We start from the raw sequence: 16851 nt of genomic DNA on the forward strand, positions 1-16851 counted from the left end.
GGAGTCCGTGGGTTTGGGGGAGGATGAGGAATTCGGGGCTGGCCGTGTTGAGTGGCAGGTGCCTGTGGGCATCTGTGGTCTGGAGGTCAGAGGTCAGAGCGAGGCTAGAGGGGCACACGGGGGTGCGGTCAGCAGAGGGGGCTGCCGAATGACTGGCTGTGCCCCACTGCCCGGCCTGACAGCCTCGGACGCAGAGGGTGGGCCCCGGCTCTCGGTTCACTGCGTTCTCCTTGTGACTCATGTGTGGTATGGGCCTTGGCAGGTCTGAGGTGCCTGAAACGTCTGAGATGGGTGGGTCCCAGGTCCTGGGATGTCACTCCGCTCTCTCAGGGCTCTGTTCTTGGCGGGCTTGGCTAAGAATGCTTATGCCAAAGCCTGGTCCCCTTGAATCATTCTCCTGGGGGTAGATGGTGGCCAGGGCCCTCCTGGGGAGCCCGGGTCGCAGGTCAAGGGCTTGTGAGGAGGGTCCCATCCCCTCAGGAGTGCACGCATGGCTTTCTGGGGAGAACGCTGGGCCTCAGGACCAGTTCCTTTGGCACCACCTGAGGCCACTAATAGCCCTGGGGCCGCAGCAAGAGAGCTTCCACCCCGGCCCCTGGCCCGCTCTGTGCTGAGCGTCACAGCTGATAGCAGGGCAGCTGGGCATGGGGGACATGAGCCAGCTTGCCACAGATGACCTGGCTGCTCGCCCATTCCTCCAGCCAGCCCCTGCCCAACATCCAACATCAGTGTCCTTCATTTGGTCAGACCCCTCCCTGCCTCCTCTCCCTGGCAGCCCCTCTCCCCATGGCCAGTGGCGCCCACTCTTTTCTTCCGGATCAGCCTTCTCCTCTCATGTCTCAACTCATGGACCCAGCTACCAGCTGCACACCTCCACCTGGGTGTCCACCAGCACATCCAATTCGTTCTCTGTGATCTTCCTAACGGTGCGGTCCGCTTCGACTTCAGCCCCGCGGCAGCCCCTGTTGCCTTTGGGAAAAGCTGCAGCTCTCCTCTGATGGGTGGGCCTCTCTGTCCCCCCTGCCTGCCTTCTAGACCTCAGCAATCTTACCCTCTAGCCCTTCGGAGGCTCTGTGCTCACCCCGCAACCCCACCTCCCTCCCACCAACGCCCACCTGCCTCCGAGCCTTTGTCTTGTGCACATACCGCTCCTCTGGCCAGAACGCCCTTCCCGCTCTTCCTGGCCTCACTAGCTCCTGCTGGCCCTGCCAGTGCAACCTGAGGCCACTTCCTCCAGGAGGGGCTCCAGACCCTGAGGATTCTCAGGGGGATCTAGCTTGCTTGCTTGTCTGTTCCAGGGGCCCCCTGAGGGCAGGGCTGGGTCTCATCCCTGGACCCAGCCTCCAGCCAGGACCAGCAGAGCTGTTGCTCGTGGGGAGTGAGATGAATGAGCCAGCGGCCAGTTTATCTTTCAGGCAGGACACTGTCCGCTCCCAGGCCGCTGTCCCTGTGAAAGGCACCCACTCACCTCAGGGGCAGGCGGCAACCTTGTGAGCAGCCCAGCTCTGCTCCCAGCCTATGCTGAGCCCTGCCTTGGGCCCGCCTGTCATTTCCAAGTCAGCCAGCGTTGGCAGGGCGACTGCCCCTGCTTGGGGTTGGGGCAGTGTCATCCAGCCTCCTCTTCCAGGTCTCCCTTTCTTTCTGTACCCTGTTTTGGGCTTTTTGGGGGTGAGGAAGGGCTGAGACATCTTGTTTGTGGCAGTTACAGGTCCCGGCTGTTTCTTGGGGAGTCTCGGCCGGGCTGATAGCCTCCGTGAACATCTCCCTCTGGTGGTCTGCCCGGCAGTCCCTCTCGGCTCCCGACCCAGGCCGGGAGCATAAATCACCCTGGTTGGCTTGCCTCCCCATATCCCACTCCAGACCCGCCTGCCCCCACCCTCAGGCCCACTCACGCCTCCTTCCCTGCAGGCCCAGCCCAGGACTCTGGCCCAGGCCCCCCTTCACCCACCGAACATGCCCCTCCGCCGCGTTCGAGTGGGCTGGGGATGGAGGCCGCCCCTCTCCTGGCCTGGGGCAGCCCCATCCGAGGCACCCTCGGGGCAGTAAATATTATATTACTACGGGGTGTGCAGTACGTGACCTGAGACAGGCCTCAGGGCTTAAGTTTCCCGAGATGGAGTTTGCGTACTGCTCCCCCCACCCTAAAAATTCAATTAAAAAAAATAACAGGAAAAATGTAGAGCGCCGAGGGCCTGCCAGAGTGGTGTATCTGGCGGCGGCGGTGCCGCTGCACTCGGCGGTAATTGGTTCTGCATAGCTCGGGGAAATTGGCAGAAAAATAAATCAGCCGGGAGCCGGGAGCCGAGACACTGTGGGGCGGGGAGCGTGAGGTGGGGCAGCAGATGTGGCGAGCGAGCGGGCCTGACTGATGTCCTGTTTGGGAGTCAGGGGCTTAGCGGGGGGGGGGTGGGGGGGGGGCAGCCCCCCTACCCTCCAGCAGGGATGATCTAGAGGGTCCTGCCTGGCGAGGAGGAGCACAGACGCCCCCTCCCACCCCACTCCATCCTGTGTGACCCTTGCGTGTGCACTCACTGACCCTGGGGCTTCGGACGGCCAGGGGCAGCCACATAAAGGGCTTTTAGGGAGCCCGGAAAGAGAGCCCATCCTTTGGATGGGGGTGGTCAGAGCTCTTCGTCTCTAAATGGGGTTGAGCTTAAACCCAGCCCCCCGACTGGAGGCTTAAGGCTGTGTTTCTGGGACTGCGTGTACCCCCAGCTCCTCTCCAGAGGCTTCCCAAAGCAGAGGGTTCTGGGAGGGGTGTTGTGCGGCCGCCCTGGGTCGACACATCTGTACTGCTGGCTGCCGGCCTCCCCACAGCGTCTGCAGTGGCTTGTCAGGGGTCCATAAATTTCCTTCTTGAAGAACGTGTGCGTACAACAGAATGGATTCGCTTCAGCCAAAGGCAACTTAGTGCTTGCGCCTCTGCTCTAGGAGGGCGCGGGGGGAGGGAGGGACCCACTGGGCCTCTGGGGATGTGCACTCAGGTGGGCAGAGGGGACTCACGACTGGAGGCTTGAGGATAGGTTCCAGACAGGCAGCCCCAGAATAAAGGGCTGGGGCGCTTCAGAGTGGGGGGCACACTGGCCAGTGTGGCTGCAGCAGGCTTCCTGGAAGAGATGGCTGGAGGAGGCACCCAGGGCACACGCCGCAGCCAGCAGGCAGGCTGAGGGTGTGAGACCCGTTGCGGGGGGCCTGTGCACACGTGTGTACGTGCTTGCCTGCACCTGGGCCTGGGCAAGTGCCGGGCTCCTGCTCGTCGGGTACATCCCGTCTGTCTGTCCGTCACAGCCAACCCCTGGGTAATGTCCAAGAGACGCCCTCCGCCACCCACCTGGACCACTACCTGTACCGCCTGCGCACCCGTCACCTGAGCCAGATCACTGAGGCGGCCCAGGCCCTGAAGCTCGGCCACAGTGAACTCCCCACCGCCCTGGAGCAGGCTGAGGACTGGCTCCTGCGTCTCCGTGCCCTGGCAGATGAGGTAGCTGCCCCTGAGAGGTGCCTTCCTTCCTGCCTGGAGTGTCAGAACTGGGAGGGATGTGGGGAATGTCTGGACCGTGATCCACACTGGCTCCATTGCTGGGTAACCTTGGGCAGGTGACTTAACCTCTCTGAACCTCCGTGTCCCCATTCACAGAAGGAGGACAGAGGATGCAAGGGGATACTGGGTGTTGTAGGGCCCAGCAGAGCCTGGCATTTAGTAGGTGCTCGATAAATGTGCTTAATAAATGCTGCCAAAGTACGTCAGAGACAGAGCTGGGAGCAGAACCGGGGCTCCCGGCTCTAGGTTCAGCGCCAGGGGCTGCTCCCCCAGGGGCCCAACTCCTTCTGCCCACCAACCTGTCTACCCCTGGCCTCAAACCTGCCTCTCATGGGACCCTGCGTTTCCTGCCCTCCTGGATATCCCTGAGCCCCAGGCCTGAGGAGGCTGCACCTGCAGTAACTCTGCGTCTATACCCTGACCCCTCTGCCCCATCCCGCTGGGCAGGGAAGCAGGCAGGCCACAGACTTGTCCAGAATGAGGAGGAAGGTCTGCTCATATGTCACAGGTGGACACAGCTGCCACCCACCCTGGCCAGAGCCACCTGGGACCCCCGGGGAGAGGGGTGGTGAGGAAGGATCTCCCCAGAAGGAGTGTGCAGAGAAAGGCAGGGCCTGCGAGCGGTTTCTGGAGGAGTGACTTGTTGAAGGGGAGAAGGGAGTCCAGGAGGTGGAAGGGGTGCTCACGCGGGGAGGAGCCTGCAATGTTAGTCCCTGAGAGGCAGCTTTGGCTCGTCCCCAAGCGGGGCCTTGGATGTGTGGCCGGTACCTGGGGGCCACTGTGTTGCTCAGCCCCAGGACGACCCCTGGCAGTGGCTGTGGACCGACCCTTTGGGAGGGTCACAGGCTGCCTTCCGTGTCTTGGCCCAGACCCTGGAACTCTCACGCAGATTGTGTCATGGCTGCGAGGGGTTAAGGTGAAACGGGTGCTACGGACTGTGAGGGAGACCGGAGAGAGCCTTTCTCAAATTTGAGTGTGCATCCGAATCCCCCGAAGGCCTTGTTAAAACTGGGTACAAGCCCTACCCGATCCCGCATGTCTGGGACGGGGCCTGAGAATCTGCATTTCCAGCGAGTTTCCAGGTGGTGCTGCGGCTGCCCTGGGGACCACACTTTGAGAACCCTTGGTATCGTGGTTCGAAACACACATTTGGAATCAGAAAACCCTAGTTCCTAACTTCTTTGAGCCTGAATTTCCTCACCTGTGCCTGCCTCTGGGCTTGCTGTAGGAATGAAGGGACACAGCCTAGGAGGTGTTGAGGGAGTGTGCCAGCCATCAGCTCTCAGCAGGAGCCTGGCTTCGAGACCCAGCCCTGCCCCACTGACCACACCGCTTAGCAGCCTTGGGAGAAGATGGACTTAGCCAACTGGCCGCCTCTCCGGAGTGTGGCAGCTGGGAGCAGTTCTCACGCCTAGAGGCTCAGAGGGGCTCAAGGGCCCTGCAGTCTGGGCTAGTCCCCATTTTCAGAGCCCAGTGTCAGCAGGCCCAGAAAAGGGCCAGACCCCCAGGGTCCCCGCTGTTAGAGGGAGGAGGGATCGTGTGTCCTCTGGGAAGGCGCACCCCTTCTGTGGATTCGCTTCTGCTCTCAGGGGTGAGGAAGGGGGTGGCACCTTAAGTGCAATGTCATCTCTAGGGTCAAATCAGATCCTCCGATGTCTCCCCACCGGGAGTCTCTATCTACCCACCCAGTGGAGGGGATCTAAGAACTTGGGGCTCCAGGCAGGAGTGTCTCTTCCTAGAAAACGTGAACGCAGCTTAGTGAATTCCTGGCGGGCTCCTCGTGTGAGCCGGGGGCAGCCTGTCACCCTATCCCTGGGGGCTCAGAGCTACTGAAGACAGGGGTGCCCAGCCAGCCCTGGGAGGTCAAGGGGGTGGCTGGGGGTGGGAGCTGGGAGGAGAGGCCTGGGGAGAGGGGGCTGAGGGTGTGGGCTGGGCGGTACCATCTCCACCCTGACTGCCACCCTCTCTCCAGCCCCAGAACAGCCTGCCTGACATCGTCATCTGGATGCTGCAGGGTGACAAGCGGGTGGCGTACCAGCGGGTGCCCACCCACGAGGTTCTCTTCTCCCGACGGGGCACCAGCTACTGTGGCAAGAATTGTGGAAAGCTGCAGACGATGTTTCTGAAAGTGGGTTGTTTCTCCTTAAGTCATGGTCATACTTTGTCACCCCCAGGGTGGTCCGCACCCCTTCTGTTTCCCCTCCTGTTCTCTGTCAGACTCCGAGTTTTTAGACTCTGCTCTTGGAAGGGACCGAGGGCTTGCGTAAAAAGACTTCCCTTCTCCCCTCTCCCCACAAAGTCCCTGGACCCCATGCACCTGGTCTGGAAAGGGAGCAGGTGAGAATTGGAACCAGGGGTGCTGGGAATGAAGGAGGGGCTGACTCCCGAGGCTGTGCTCCCCTCCAGCCAGCTCCCTGGTGGGGGGCCTCAGCCCTCAGCTCCCACCGCCAGCTTTTGGGAGCCCGGGCACAGACTTGCCTCCCCCCTCCCACCTCCCGAGGGTTTGGCTTCAGGTGGAGTCACACGTGGGTTCAGGTTCCTCCCTGGGGGAAGGCTGGTGTCTGGGCACCGGCTGTGCCTATGGCTCTGCTCCATCAGAGATCTGGGAGCAGGTAATCCTGTCCCTCCAGTCACCCCGCCCCACCTCTCCTGCCCTTTGTCCTCCTGCCATCTTCTTCTCTCAGCCTTGGTGGGTGGGTAACAGGGAAGTGAGCAGGTGCCTGGAGGCCCCCGTCCTCCTCTCTGGGTTCATGTGGGGACACAGAGCCCGGGCTGCTTGGTCGGGACAGAATTCGGGGAAATCTGAGCTGTGGCTGTTGCGGCCCAGGAGAGCGTCCCGTGGGGAGGGCCGTCCCTCACCATGCATGGCTGACTCCAGATGGCTCCGCCGGCATCGTAAACTGCCTGGCCTTCAACCCTCTCTCCCCACGTGTCTCTTCCCATCCGCACCAGGACCTCCTTCCATCTCACCTCTTCCATGAAGTCGCTGTGGACTAACCTTAGCCTCGAACCTCTGAGGGGCTATTGGTCGACCCATTCGTACACTGATCAGTCATTCTTGCTGCCCCCTGAGGTGGGCAGAGGAGACAGGTTTCAAAGGCCCAGAGCGTGTGGACAGGTTGCAGGGCTGGCTGGAATCCTGTGTGGTCTTGGGCAGATTGTCTAACCTCTCTGAATGCTGTTTTCCCACCTATAAAACAAAGATCAGGCTGCCCTGATCACAATTTTGAGGATGGAATTAGGTAACACAGGTCAAGGGTCTGACTGGAACTAGGTGATCAATGAATATCAGTTTTTTTCTCCTCTTCTCCCTTTTTCCTTCTGGGGAGAGGAGGCTCTACCAGCACCATGACTGGAGGCCAGCGCAGGGCCAGGGATGATCAGATATCTGCGTTTGGGTCATTGGTACTTCAGAGGAGAGCCGGCTTTGCCTAGAAAGAGGGCGGGGGTGTCAGGCAGCGGGCTGCCCCTCCCACCTCGGGGCATGTTCCTCGTGAGATCCTAACCTCCTAGCATCCTGCTTTCCTCCCTCCCAAGCCAGCTCCTTGCCTGGTAGGGCAGATGGGAAAGGAAGTCAAGGAGCGGCCACATCTGAATGGGGTTAACTAGGGAGGGCTGTCAGGCTGCAGTGGAGGTGGGGCTGCAGGAGTGGGCCTGGTGGATGCCGGTGAACGGAATCGGTCTCTGACCTCTTGGCCCTGCAGCCTCGGGGAAATGCAAACTGAAAAATTTCCCTGATCCCAAGCAAGGAAAAAAAAAAAGATATAGGATTGTTTCTCGAAGTCTTCCCCACTGAGTTTATGAGCCCCGCCAGTAGCTCCTGAGCAAGCTCTACAAAAATGTTGGCAGCAAGCGGAGACCAAGAAAACATTGGTGTTTCTTAACTTAAACCAAAGTTGGAAAAAATGAGCACCAGCAGAGAGGGAGAGGAGCCCCAAACTAGACATTTCTTTATTTGCTGTTGCTATTTTGGGTCCAGCAGGCTGGCCCTGTCTGGGGGAGGGCAGGGGAGAGACTGGGGGCGGAGGGAGAAGGGGGGGGTGTCAGGCATTCCTGCCATCTCCCTGGGGCTGGTGGTTTGGAGGGGAAAAGGCTGCTAACCACCCCAAGGGAGAGGACATTGAAGCGAGCAGCCATGGGGAGGTTTCTGGGGGGTGACACTTGGGGTCAGGGGCTTCACCGAGGATGAACCAAAGGCAGAGAGGCTGGATGGGGGGTGAGACTGTTAATGCCTTGCCATGACACCCCTCCCTGACCCTCTTACCCAGCCTGGGCTCTCCCTCCGGGGATCCAGGCCTCCTCTACCAGTTACAGAACCCTTACCTCAGCCTCCCTTTCCTCCTCTGAACCCACCAAGACTTTCTCATCTCATTCAGCTCCGCGTCCCAGAGGAGACCCTCCTCTAAGCTCACACACATGAAGCCTGGGTAGTTAATGTATTACTTCCTCTAAGGAACCGTGTGTTATTCTAAAAGTGAGGCATTTCTGCTCTTCAGGCCGTATCTGACCCTTGATTTCAGTCAAAGGGTGAAGCAGTTGCGGAGAATAAATTTTTTATGTTGGGTTGTTGTGGTTATTCCATTTTGGCAGAACTTCTGAAAGTTTCAGGATAAAAAGCAGTTGAAGACCAGTGAATAGTGGTTAACAGGCTGATAAGCACTTAAAAGGGTAGGGATATCAGATGATACACTAACATCCAGCCAACCGCCCCCCCCCCAAAAAAAACAAACCGAAAACGAAGGGAGAGGCTTTAACCTCCTCCCCTTTCAGACCTTTCTATCTCTCTTTTTTTTTAAAAAAATAATTAATTAATTTATGTTTGGCTGCCTTGGGTCTTCGTTGCTGCACGCAGGCTTTCTTTAGTTGCTGTGAGCGGGGGCTACTCTTCACGGCGGTACGCGGGCTTCTCATTGCAGTGGCTTCCCTTGTTGCGGAGCACAGGCTCTAGGTGCACAGGCTTCAGTAATTGTGGCTCGTGGACTCTAGAGCGCAGGCTCAGTAGTTCTGGTGCGTGGGCTTAGTTGCTCCGCGGCATGTGGGATCTTCCTGGACCAGGGTTTGAACCCGTGTCCCCTGCGTTGGCAGGCGGATTCTTAACCACTGTGCCACCAGGGAAGCCCAGACCTTTCTATCTCTTATAAAGACATGTTCTACAACTGCACCATGAAATATGGTAGCCGTATATGGTTATTTAAATTTAAATTAATTAAATAAAACTAAAAATTTAGTTTCTCAGTCACACCAGCTACATTTTAAGGGCTCAACTGCCACATGGGGTTAGTGCACTGGACTGTGCAGATATAAACCACTTCCACTGTAGCAGAAAGTTCCATTGGACAGTGCTATTCTAGACGAGAACAGAAATGAGGATGTGGTGGGAGAGGGGAGAATGGGGGCTCCTGGTCTAGACACGGCTTGTCTCTGCAGAGAGCATCTAGATGGGGAGGATGCAGTCTTCTCCTTTGATGGGAAGGAATCTTGGCCGGTGGGGGCGTTTCTTAGTCATACACCCCTCTTCCATGAAATTCTAATAAGTCCTCCAACAGAGCACATACCTGATGGGGTGTCAGGCTGGTATGCTCAGGCCTGGAGGCTCCCCCAAGTCGAGACATACTGACCCTGAAGGGGACTGTGGGTTTCTCTCCTTCTCTGCTACCCAGTATCCAATGGAGGGGGTCCCTGGAGCCCGGATGCCAGTGCAGATTCGGGTCAGGCTCTGGTTCGGGCTCTCTGTGGATGAAAAGGAGTTCAACCAGTTTGCTGAGGGCAAGCTCTCCGTCTTTGCTGAAACCGTGAGTGCCTGACTGCCTGCCCACCCTACCCCCGGCCCCAAAGCTACCGCAGCCCCACTCACTTCTCTGTTGCTCACTCTCCAGTATGAGAACCAGACCAAGCTGGCTCTGGTCGGGAACTGGGGCACAACGGGCCTCACCTACCCCAAATTTTCTGACGTCACGGGCAAGATCAAGCTACCCAAGGAGAGCTTCCGCCCCTCAGCTGGCTGGGCCTGGGCTGGAGACTGGTTCGTGTGTCCAGAGAAGACGTGAGTCATGGACAGGGAGGGCTTGGGGACCCCGTCTGCCCCAGCCATTTCTCTGAAAGGGCCTCGGCTCTGTTCATCCCTCTGTCTACGGCCGCTGCCCCTGCGCTGGTCATAGCGACTTCCATTTGAACTCTCCCGGGACTGGGGGATCACGAGGCAGCATTCTTTTCTGCAAGGGCTCTAATGATTGGAAAGCCCTTTATGATTAAACCGAAGCTGGCCTCCAGTGGGCTTTGCGTCCACTGGTTACGGCCTTTTCCTCCAAGATACCACAGAAAGCCCGCTCCCTTCTCTGCGTGTTAATCCCTCCTTTAGTGCCCCTCAGAACAGCCTCGTTCATCCTTCTCCATCTCATCGCCATCTCCACCTCCTTCTCCTCTCTCTCTTTTCCAGTTCGGTTGATATTCAACAACTGTTTGTTTGGTTTTTCTTTTTACTTTTGAAACATTGAAGAGTAACATATATTGTAGTCATGTACTCAAATCTTAAGTATATAGCTCGATAACATTTTACATTTCTACAACTATCTATTGAGCTTCAACTACCCACCGGGTTTTCGACATCTTCAATTGGCTTCCTTTTCTCTTTCTTTATCTTGGTGGTGACTTCCTCTTCTGTCTGCAAGTGTCTCCCTGGGTCTCCCCTTGACTCGCTGCCCCTCCTCTCTCTTCCCTCATCTCTCTTGTTGTTGGTTGGGGTGAGGCTGACACAGGAAGGTTGGCCCAGGCTCTGAGGTGCTCTGCTGGGGGTTGTGGACGGCCTGGGGGTCTCTCCGGCAGAGGCTCTGACCCGCCCCCGCCCACAGCCTGCTTCATGACACCGACGCGGGCCACCTGAGCTTCGTGGAGGAAGTGTTTGAGAACCAGACCCGGCTCCCCGGAGGCCAGTGGGTCTACATGAGCGACAACTACACGGATGTGGTAAGGGGGTGCCCTGGGGGCAGGTGGCCTCTGCTTTCCTGGAGGCCTGGACATTGGGGCCCAAGAGGGGCCTGTGACTGAAAGAAGAGGAATGTTCTCCCCTGCTCCCACGTCCCCAGCGTCAACGCCCTGGTCTCCAGAGGGACAGTGTGTGAGAGCTGGCAAGGGTAGGACACTGAGCCCGAGTCACACCTGGGGCTTTAGAATATATGTTGTCAGGTGGCATCTTCTCATCTTCCCTGATCACGTCTGTCTCTTCTCATGCTTGCCTGGCCTGTGTTACCCCAGAACGGGGAGAAGGTGCTTCCCAAGGATGACATCGAGTGCCCGCTGGGCTGGAAGTGGGAAGATGAAGAGTGGTCCACGGACCTCAATCGGGCCGTTGACGAACAAGGTGGGCAGCACGTGGAGCCCAGTGAGCACCCGGCAGACTCGCGAGGCATGCTGGAAGGGGGCACAGTTGAGTGCAGGCCCCTTGGGCCTGGGGTTCTGGCCTTCACTGGGCTACTTCATCTGGGGGACTTCCTGGGTGAGTCCTCACTATAAATTACAAATCGGGAGTCAGTGACCACTTGAAAGTCTGTGAATGTACCCCAAATGGAGAGATGGGGAATGGCCAGGCAGTGAGTGATGGGCACCTCTCCCCCAGGCTGGGAGTACAGCATCACCATCCCCCCGGACCGGAAGCCGAGGCACTGGGTCCCTGCTGAGAAGATGTACTACACACACCGTCGGCGGCGCTGGGTCCGCCTGCGCAGGAGGGACCTCAACCAGATGGAGGCGCTGAAGAGGGTGAGCCCAGTCGGTGGGGGGAGGGTGGGGCATGGGGAGGGGTGAGGCCCTGGGGAGGGGAGGCCAGCTGGGCACAGGTGCACACCTCTGTGCAGGGGACATGTACAAGACACACGGGCTCACTCGAGATGCTCGCAGATCGTACCCAGCACTCACACAGATGCACACAGACAGAAAACACCCAAATGCCCATGACCAAGCAAGGGGATGCACTTGGAATTCACGCACAGACCTGGAAGGTGCAAAGGCGTATCTAGAGTGTGTCTATGGCTAGGTGTCCGAGGGGCAGAGTCTGAGACAGGGACTCGGCTGCATGCAGTTTACTGAGGCAGTACTCTCAGAAGTGCCAGGAGCAAGGATGTGGTCTCCGGCAGTCAGCTTTGGCTTGAGCTGTGGTTCGGGAAGGGGCTCAGCCTGGAGCACCACAGAATCCTCCTCACCAGGCAAGGGGGGTGGGCTTAGTACGGTCTTAGCCGTCAGTCACTGGCTGGGGGTTGCTGGGGGCGTGCTGGAGGGAGCCTGTTCCCTCCAGCACGGCCAGTTCCCTGGAGAAGGGGGATGCTGGTCAAGGGGCTTGGGTGGGCTCGGTCAGCATTTACCAGAGGGCATGTACACAGTGTGAGCACACATGCCCACGGCTGTGCCCAGATACTCTTGGGACACAGACAGGTGCAGAGTGAGCTTGTGTGGGCACACGAGTGCCTGTACCTGCTCCTGGGGTCACACAGATGCCCGTGTCGTGCACAGCCTCAGGGCCTGCCTCCCTGGAACCCTCTTGGCCTGCGTCCTTCCTTCCCAAGTGCACGTTGGAATTTTGGCTCGAGAACTAGGCCTCCCCCAGTCCGGGAATAGCCTTTGGCATGACCCGAGTCCCTTCCTCTCTCTCTGGTCACAGTGAATGTAGAGAGGAAGGTCACTGGGTCCCAGGAGAGGCAAGGCTTTTGGGCAGCAGGCTGTTCCTGGTGGCATGAACCAGACTCCACTCTCCCTGTGAGGGCACCCAGGGCACAGAGGCAAAGCCTTGCCAGGCAGTGTGCCTTGCCTGCTCCCTCACCACCAGCATCGTTCCTGGAGAGGGACGCAACTGGCCTCCGGGACTGGCACTGTCACCGAGCTCATGGCCTGGGCCTGACCTGAGGATCATCTCAGGTCACGAGGTGGATGGGAAGGGGCTTCCGGGGCTCCCCAAGGCTGGGAAAGGACCCCTTGAGAAGAAGTGCGGGGGTCTCTCCACACTGACGTAGGCCTAGCCTCATGGAGAAACAGCCTGGGGCTGGGAAATGGGCTCTTCATTTTGCCTCTGAATTGCAGACCCATTTCCACTTTTATAAGTTGGGATATGAAGAAGAAAAAGGAAATGACAAGAGAACCCTGGATTCGTGAAATCCACCCAGAACCCAAATAAGCAAACAGGCCGAAAGCCCAGTGTTTTCATCACTGCTCAGCCTACCTTCCTTTCTTGGCTCCTCGGACCTCCCCACAGCCTAGGGAGCCTCTTCTCCTCCTCATTTCCTGACCCGGGGCTCAGAGCCCCCTCCTCCGGGCGGCCCTCCCAGGTTTTCCCACCTGGAGGGTGACGGTGTGTGGTGTGTGTGGGGGAATCGTGGAGGGCAGGGAGGGCACAGCTGGAGCCCAAGCCAGGACTCCCCGCCACCCTGCCAAGTGGCCTCTGAATCTGCCCTGTTCTCCCACGCAGCACAGGCAGGCGGAGGCGGAGGGCGAGGGCTGGGAGTACGCCTCGCTCTTTGGCTGGAAGTTCCACCTGGAGTACCGCAAGACAGATGCCTTTCGCCGCCGCCGCTGGCGCCGCCGCATGGAGCCACTGGAGAAGACGGGGCCTGCAGCTGTGTTTGCCCTCGAGGGGGCCCTGGTACGTGACAGTGGTCATCTTGGGTTGGTGGGGTGCGGCGTGGTCTCCCAGGGCTGTTCAGGGCTGACGCAGGAGAGGTGCAGAGGACCCCGGGACGGGACTTTGGCTTCAGTCCTCTGAGGTTGCGTGTGGGGAAAGTGGACACCAGTCTGGGTGTCCTCCTAAAAGAAAAGAGCTCATTTCTTGGCACCAGAAGACCCACGGCTTTTTTGGTAATTGAGAAGGGACCAGGGGAGAGGGCCCCAGCCTTTTGATGGTCTGACCTGTGACGGGGCCAAGGGACCTGGCTCTTCCTGAAGAGGCTGGCTGGCCTGGAGTTGGGTCTGGGAGGCTTTGGCCTGGTCCAAGGGAGTAGCCTGAGAGGTCTAGTGACTCTGGATGTCCTTGGTTGGACATGAGTCCTCCTGAGAGGAGGCTATCTTGTGCGCATCCTCGGGAATTTTGGGGAGAGATGTGCCTCAGAGACCAAACCCCAGGCTGGCTGTGCTGCCTCAGAGGGTACTTCCCAGAGCCAGTGCAATGGGTGTCAGGTCAAGGTTATCCAGGGTCAGGATGATGTGTTCCGCAAAAGAGATGAGCAGACCCTTCCTGGACAGTCTGAGTGGGACATTCAGGGCCAGGAGATCGCCTGTCCCCCACTCTGTTGGTTTGGAGACTCCATCCAAGCATTGGGCATGAGATGCCTAGGAGGAGACACCTTCTCTGAAATCCAGGTAGGACTGCCTGTCCCCTGAGGGGGCTTTGGGCTGTGACACAGGGGAGCAGGTCCCACCAGCTTCACTGCCTGATGGAATCTGAGTGTGTCCATGTGAGCCAGCTGTGTGTGCGCGCGTGCGTGCGTGCGTGCGCGCGCGTCCGTAGGAGCATTTCGTCTGGGTGCCGAGCAGTGTGTCTTAGCCTCAGCCAGGGAGTACAGTGGGGCAGGCCCCTGACCCGATGGGATGGCTACAGAGAAGGGAGTTGAGGCTGGCAGTGGCTCCGAGGGTTAGTGGGCAGAGCCTGGAGGTTCCATCACTCCCAGGGGTGCCAGTGTGGGAGAGGAAACCCTCTGGGGCCCAGATGATGTCAGAGGCTCTGGAGGGAACCCCTCCTGGGTCTTGGGGGCCAAGTGGTCAGGAGGCTGGAAGGAGACGGCAGAGCTCTGGGCTCTCTGGGGCCCTGAGCTGGTGCTCAGGTGGGAGTTGGAACTGCCACCCAGGCTGGAGCAGCTGCAGTGGGGAGTCTCCTTGTCCTGTCAGAAGGGGCCTAGCTTGGGCACAGGGCAGTGCCTGGGGGAGGTTGTGTGGTTCCAGCTGAGGAGTGGGGAATAAAGACCTCAGCAGGCCTCAGAGGCAGGGCCAGGTCTGAGGGTGCTTGCCCTCTAAGGAGCCAGGGCTCGTTTTCATCCGACAGAAACACAACCAAAGTGGGCTGAAGAGAGAAAAAGAGCTTGAGAGCTCAGATTGCTGGGAATCTGATTCACCGAGGTGAATCAGGCATTAGGCCTGGCAGGAGCTAGGGGCTCACACAGTGTCCCCGACTCGCTCCTCTGTCTTGGCCCCATTCTCACACTGGCTCTTTCCATGTCGTTGGCAAAGTTGGTACCTGTGACAGAGGCTGACGCCACCTTTACAGCTAGCACAGCCCGGCGGGCATCCTCTGTTTCCTCACAGCTGGAGACCCCAGAGCGGAGAGTGCACTTTCTCGGTAGTGCCAGTACTGCCTCGTGTGCGATTGACTGGCTCTGCTTGGCCCTGTGCCCACACCAGCCCCTGAGCCTGAGGGCGAGGAACGGAATGTTCTGAATGACCGTCCTGGGTCACGCCCCTTTTCTGTGGTTGACAGCCCCACAGGCTGGGGAGAAGAGCATCTGAAAAGGAAAAAACCCCAAACGGTGGTGGACTCAGAGCTATAGATGACGACCACAGGACTCTTCTCTTTTTTTTTTTTTTTTTTTTTTTTTTTTGCGGTACGCGGGCCTCTCACTGTTGTGGCTTCTCCCGTTGTGGAGCACAGGACACGCAGGCTCAGCGGCCATGGCTCACGGGCCCAGCCACTCCGCGGCATGTGGGATCTTCCCGGACCGAGGCACGAACCCGTGTCCCCTGCATCGGCAGGCGGACTCTCTACCACTGCACCACCAGGGAAGCCCAGGACTCTTCTCTTGAATGAGCAGTAGGAGCAAGTGTGGGTTGCTGAGTGGGGGAGGAGTGCTCTGGTCAGAGCTGGGTTTTAGGGCCAAGTAGCCGTGGAGGATGGCTGGGGCCGGAGAGCCTCCCATCAGGAGACCATCAGGAGGCTTGGTTAGAGATCTGGGAAGATGTGACCATCTGGGGTGGGGGCCAAGGGACCGAAGTGGAGGGAGGTGGAGTAGCAGGGCTTGGGGAGGGAAGGGTCCAGTGGGCATCAGATGCTCTGCTGGGTGGACGGTAGGGCCGCTGCCATCGCCAGGCCACGGGGCGGGGTGGGCCTGGGGCTGCGATGAGTTCACGGTTGGCACTGGCAAGTGTGACGCACATGGTGAAGTGCTGTATGAGGAAGATGGACCTGGAGGCTGCCTGCCAGGCGGCCCAGGGCAGGGAGGCTGGGGGCGTGGGAGCTGAGCATCAGCTGTGAGGCGAGGGGGCTGAGAGGAGAGAGGGCGCAAGGCCGGAGGTGCCCAGAGACCTGTGGATGGAAGCGTGGATGGCTCTGGGGCTGGTGAGGATCTAGGGGAAGAAGACGAGCAAGGCTGGCGGACTCGCTGCCAAGCTTTCATGGCTCAGTGACTGGGAGAATGAAGAGGGCCATTTCCCAGAACACAGAAACCAGGCCGTTTATTCTTTACGTGGGAGAGAAATGTCATGGGGGAGCATTGAAATCAAACGTCAAGTGGGAAAGTGAATGATTGTGATGCAGTTGGGACTCGCCTGTGAAATGTGGAAGAAACCGAAGTAGTGAAGCCCAGAGTCCTGAGGGAACTTTGCTGACATAGGGAGCCAGAGGCAGACAGTGGTTAGAACGGCTGGATCCACAGACCTGGAGTTGGACACAGTCTTTAGGTGTGACCAGCACTTGGACAGGACCACAGGCCCATTGGACAGAAACTGTCTGGACCACTCTACTTGAGCAAATGAGCCCCCATCAGCACGCGTGCTCACACACACACATGCACACACACGCATGCACACACACACTCTCCCCTTCCATGGTCACCTTTACATGCTCCCTGCCAGGACCGAGGATGGCCTGGGTTCCCATCCCTAAGTCTGCTGTCCTTCATCCAGGGATGTACTGGTGCTCCAGCAAGGCACTGGGGCTGGAGTCCACCCTGCATCATCGGGGCAGATGGTTGGGTTTTCTGGGTGCCAGGACCAATCTATTGTTCTGGGTACTGGCCTTTGCCCACTGGTCACTGATGCCTGCCTATTCACTTGGTGGGAGTGTGGTGGGGTGGGTGAGGCTTCTGAATGGCGCTGGTTTGGTTTGAATTCTGCTTCCTCTGCTTCAGCTGTGGCTAGGTCACTTGTCCCTTTAGTGACTCTGTTACTTATGAATGTCACTACACGTATGGGTCCTCGTAAGGATTAAGGACATAACCCAAGTACAGAGGCGCTTCTCAGTTTTAATGGACATAAGACCCATCTGAGGATCTTGTTAAGACGTCTGCTCTTGATCTGCTGTCTGGGTGGGGCCCAAGAGTCTCCATTTCTAACAGCCCACGCTG

General features: G+C 58.6%; 1 protein-coding gene across 26 annotated transcripts in view; it reads left to right on the plus strand.

Annotated features, from left to right (window-relative positions):
* The window catches only part of DYSF (dysferlin), a 223145-nt gene that overhangs the window by 100365 nt on the left and 105929 nt on the right, over positions 1 to 16851 (plus strand). For all 26 annotated transcript variants that reach the window (XM_027131963.1, XM_027131965.1, XM_027131977.1 and 23 more), the window contains 8 exons: positions 3289 to 3481; positions 5514 to 5669; positions 9202 to 9333; positions 9418 to 9584; positions 10390 to 10504; positions 10793 to 10898; positions 11154 to 11296; positions 12993 to 13166. In XM_027131963.1, coding sequence (XP_026987764.1) covers positions 3289 to 3481; positions 5514 to 5669; positions 9202 to 9333; positions 9418 to 9584; positions 10390 to 10504; positions 10793 to 10898; positions 11154 to 11296; positions 12993 to 13166 — 1186 coding nt within the window. The remainder of the gene's footprint in view (positions 1 to 3288; positions 3482 to 5513; positions 5670 to 9201; positions 9334 to 9417; positions 9585 to 10389; positions 10505 to 10792; positions 10899 to 11153; positions 11297 to 12992; positions 13167 to 16851) is intronic.

Source organism: Aethalodelphis obliquidens, unplaced genomic scaffold, assembly GCF_003676395.1.
Source record: "Aethalodelphis obliquidens isolate GAN/ISIS:26980383/991018 unplaced genomic scaffold, ASM367639v1 scaffold40, whole genome shotgun sequence".
Classification (NCBI taxonomy): domain Eukaryota; kingdom Metazoa; phylum Chordata; class Mammalia; order Artiodactyla; family Delphinidae; genus Aethalodelphis; species Aethalodelphis obliquidens.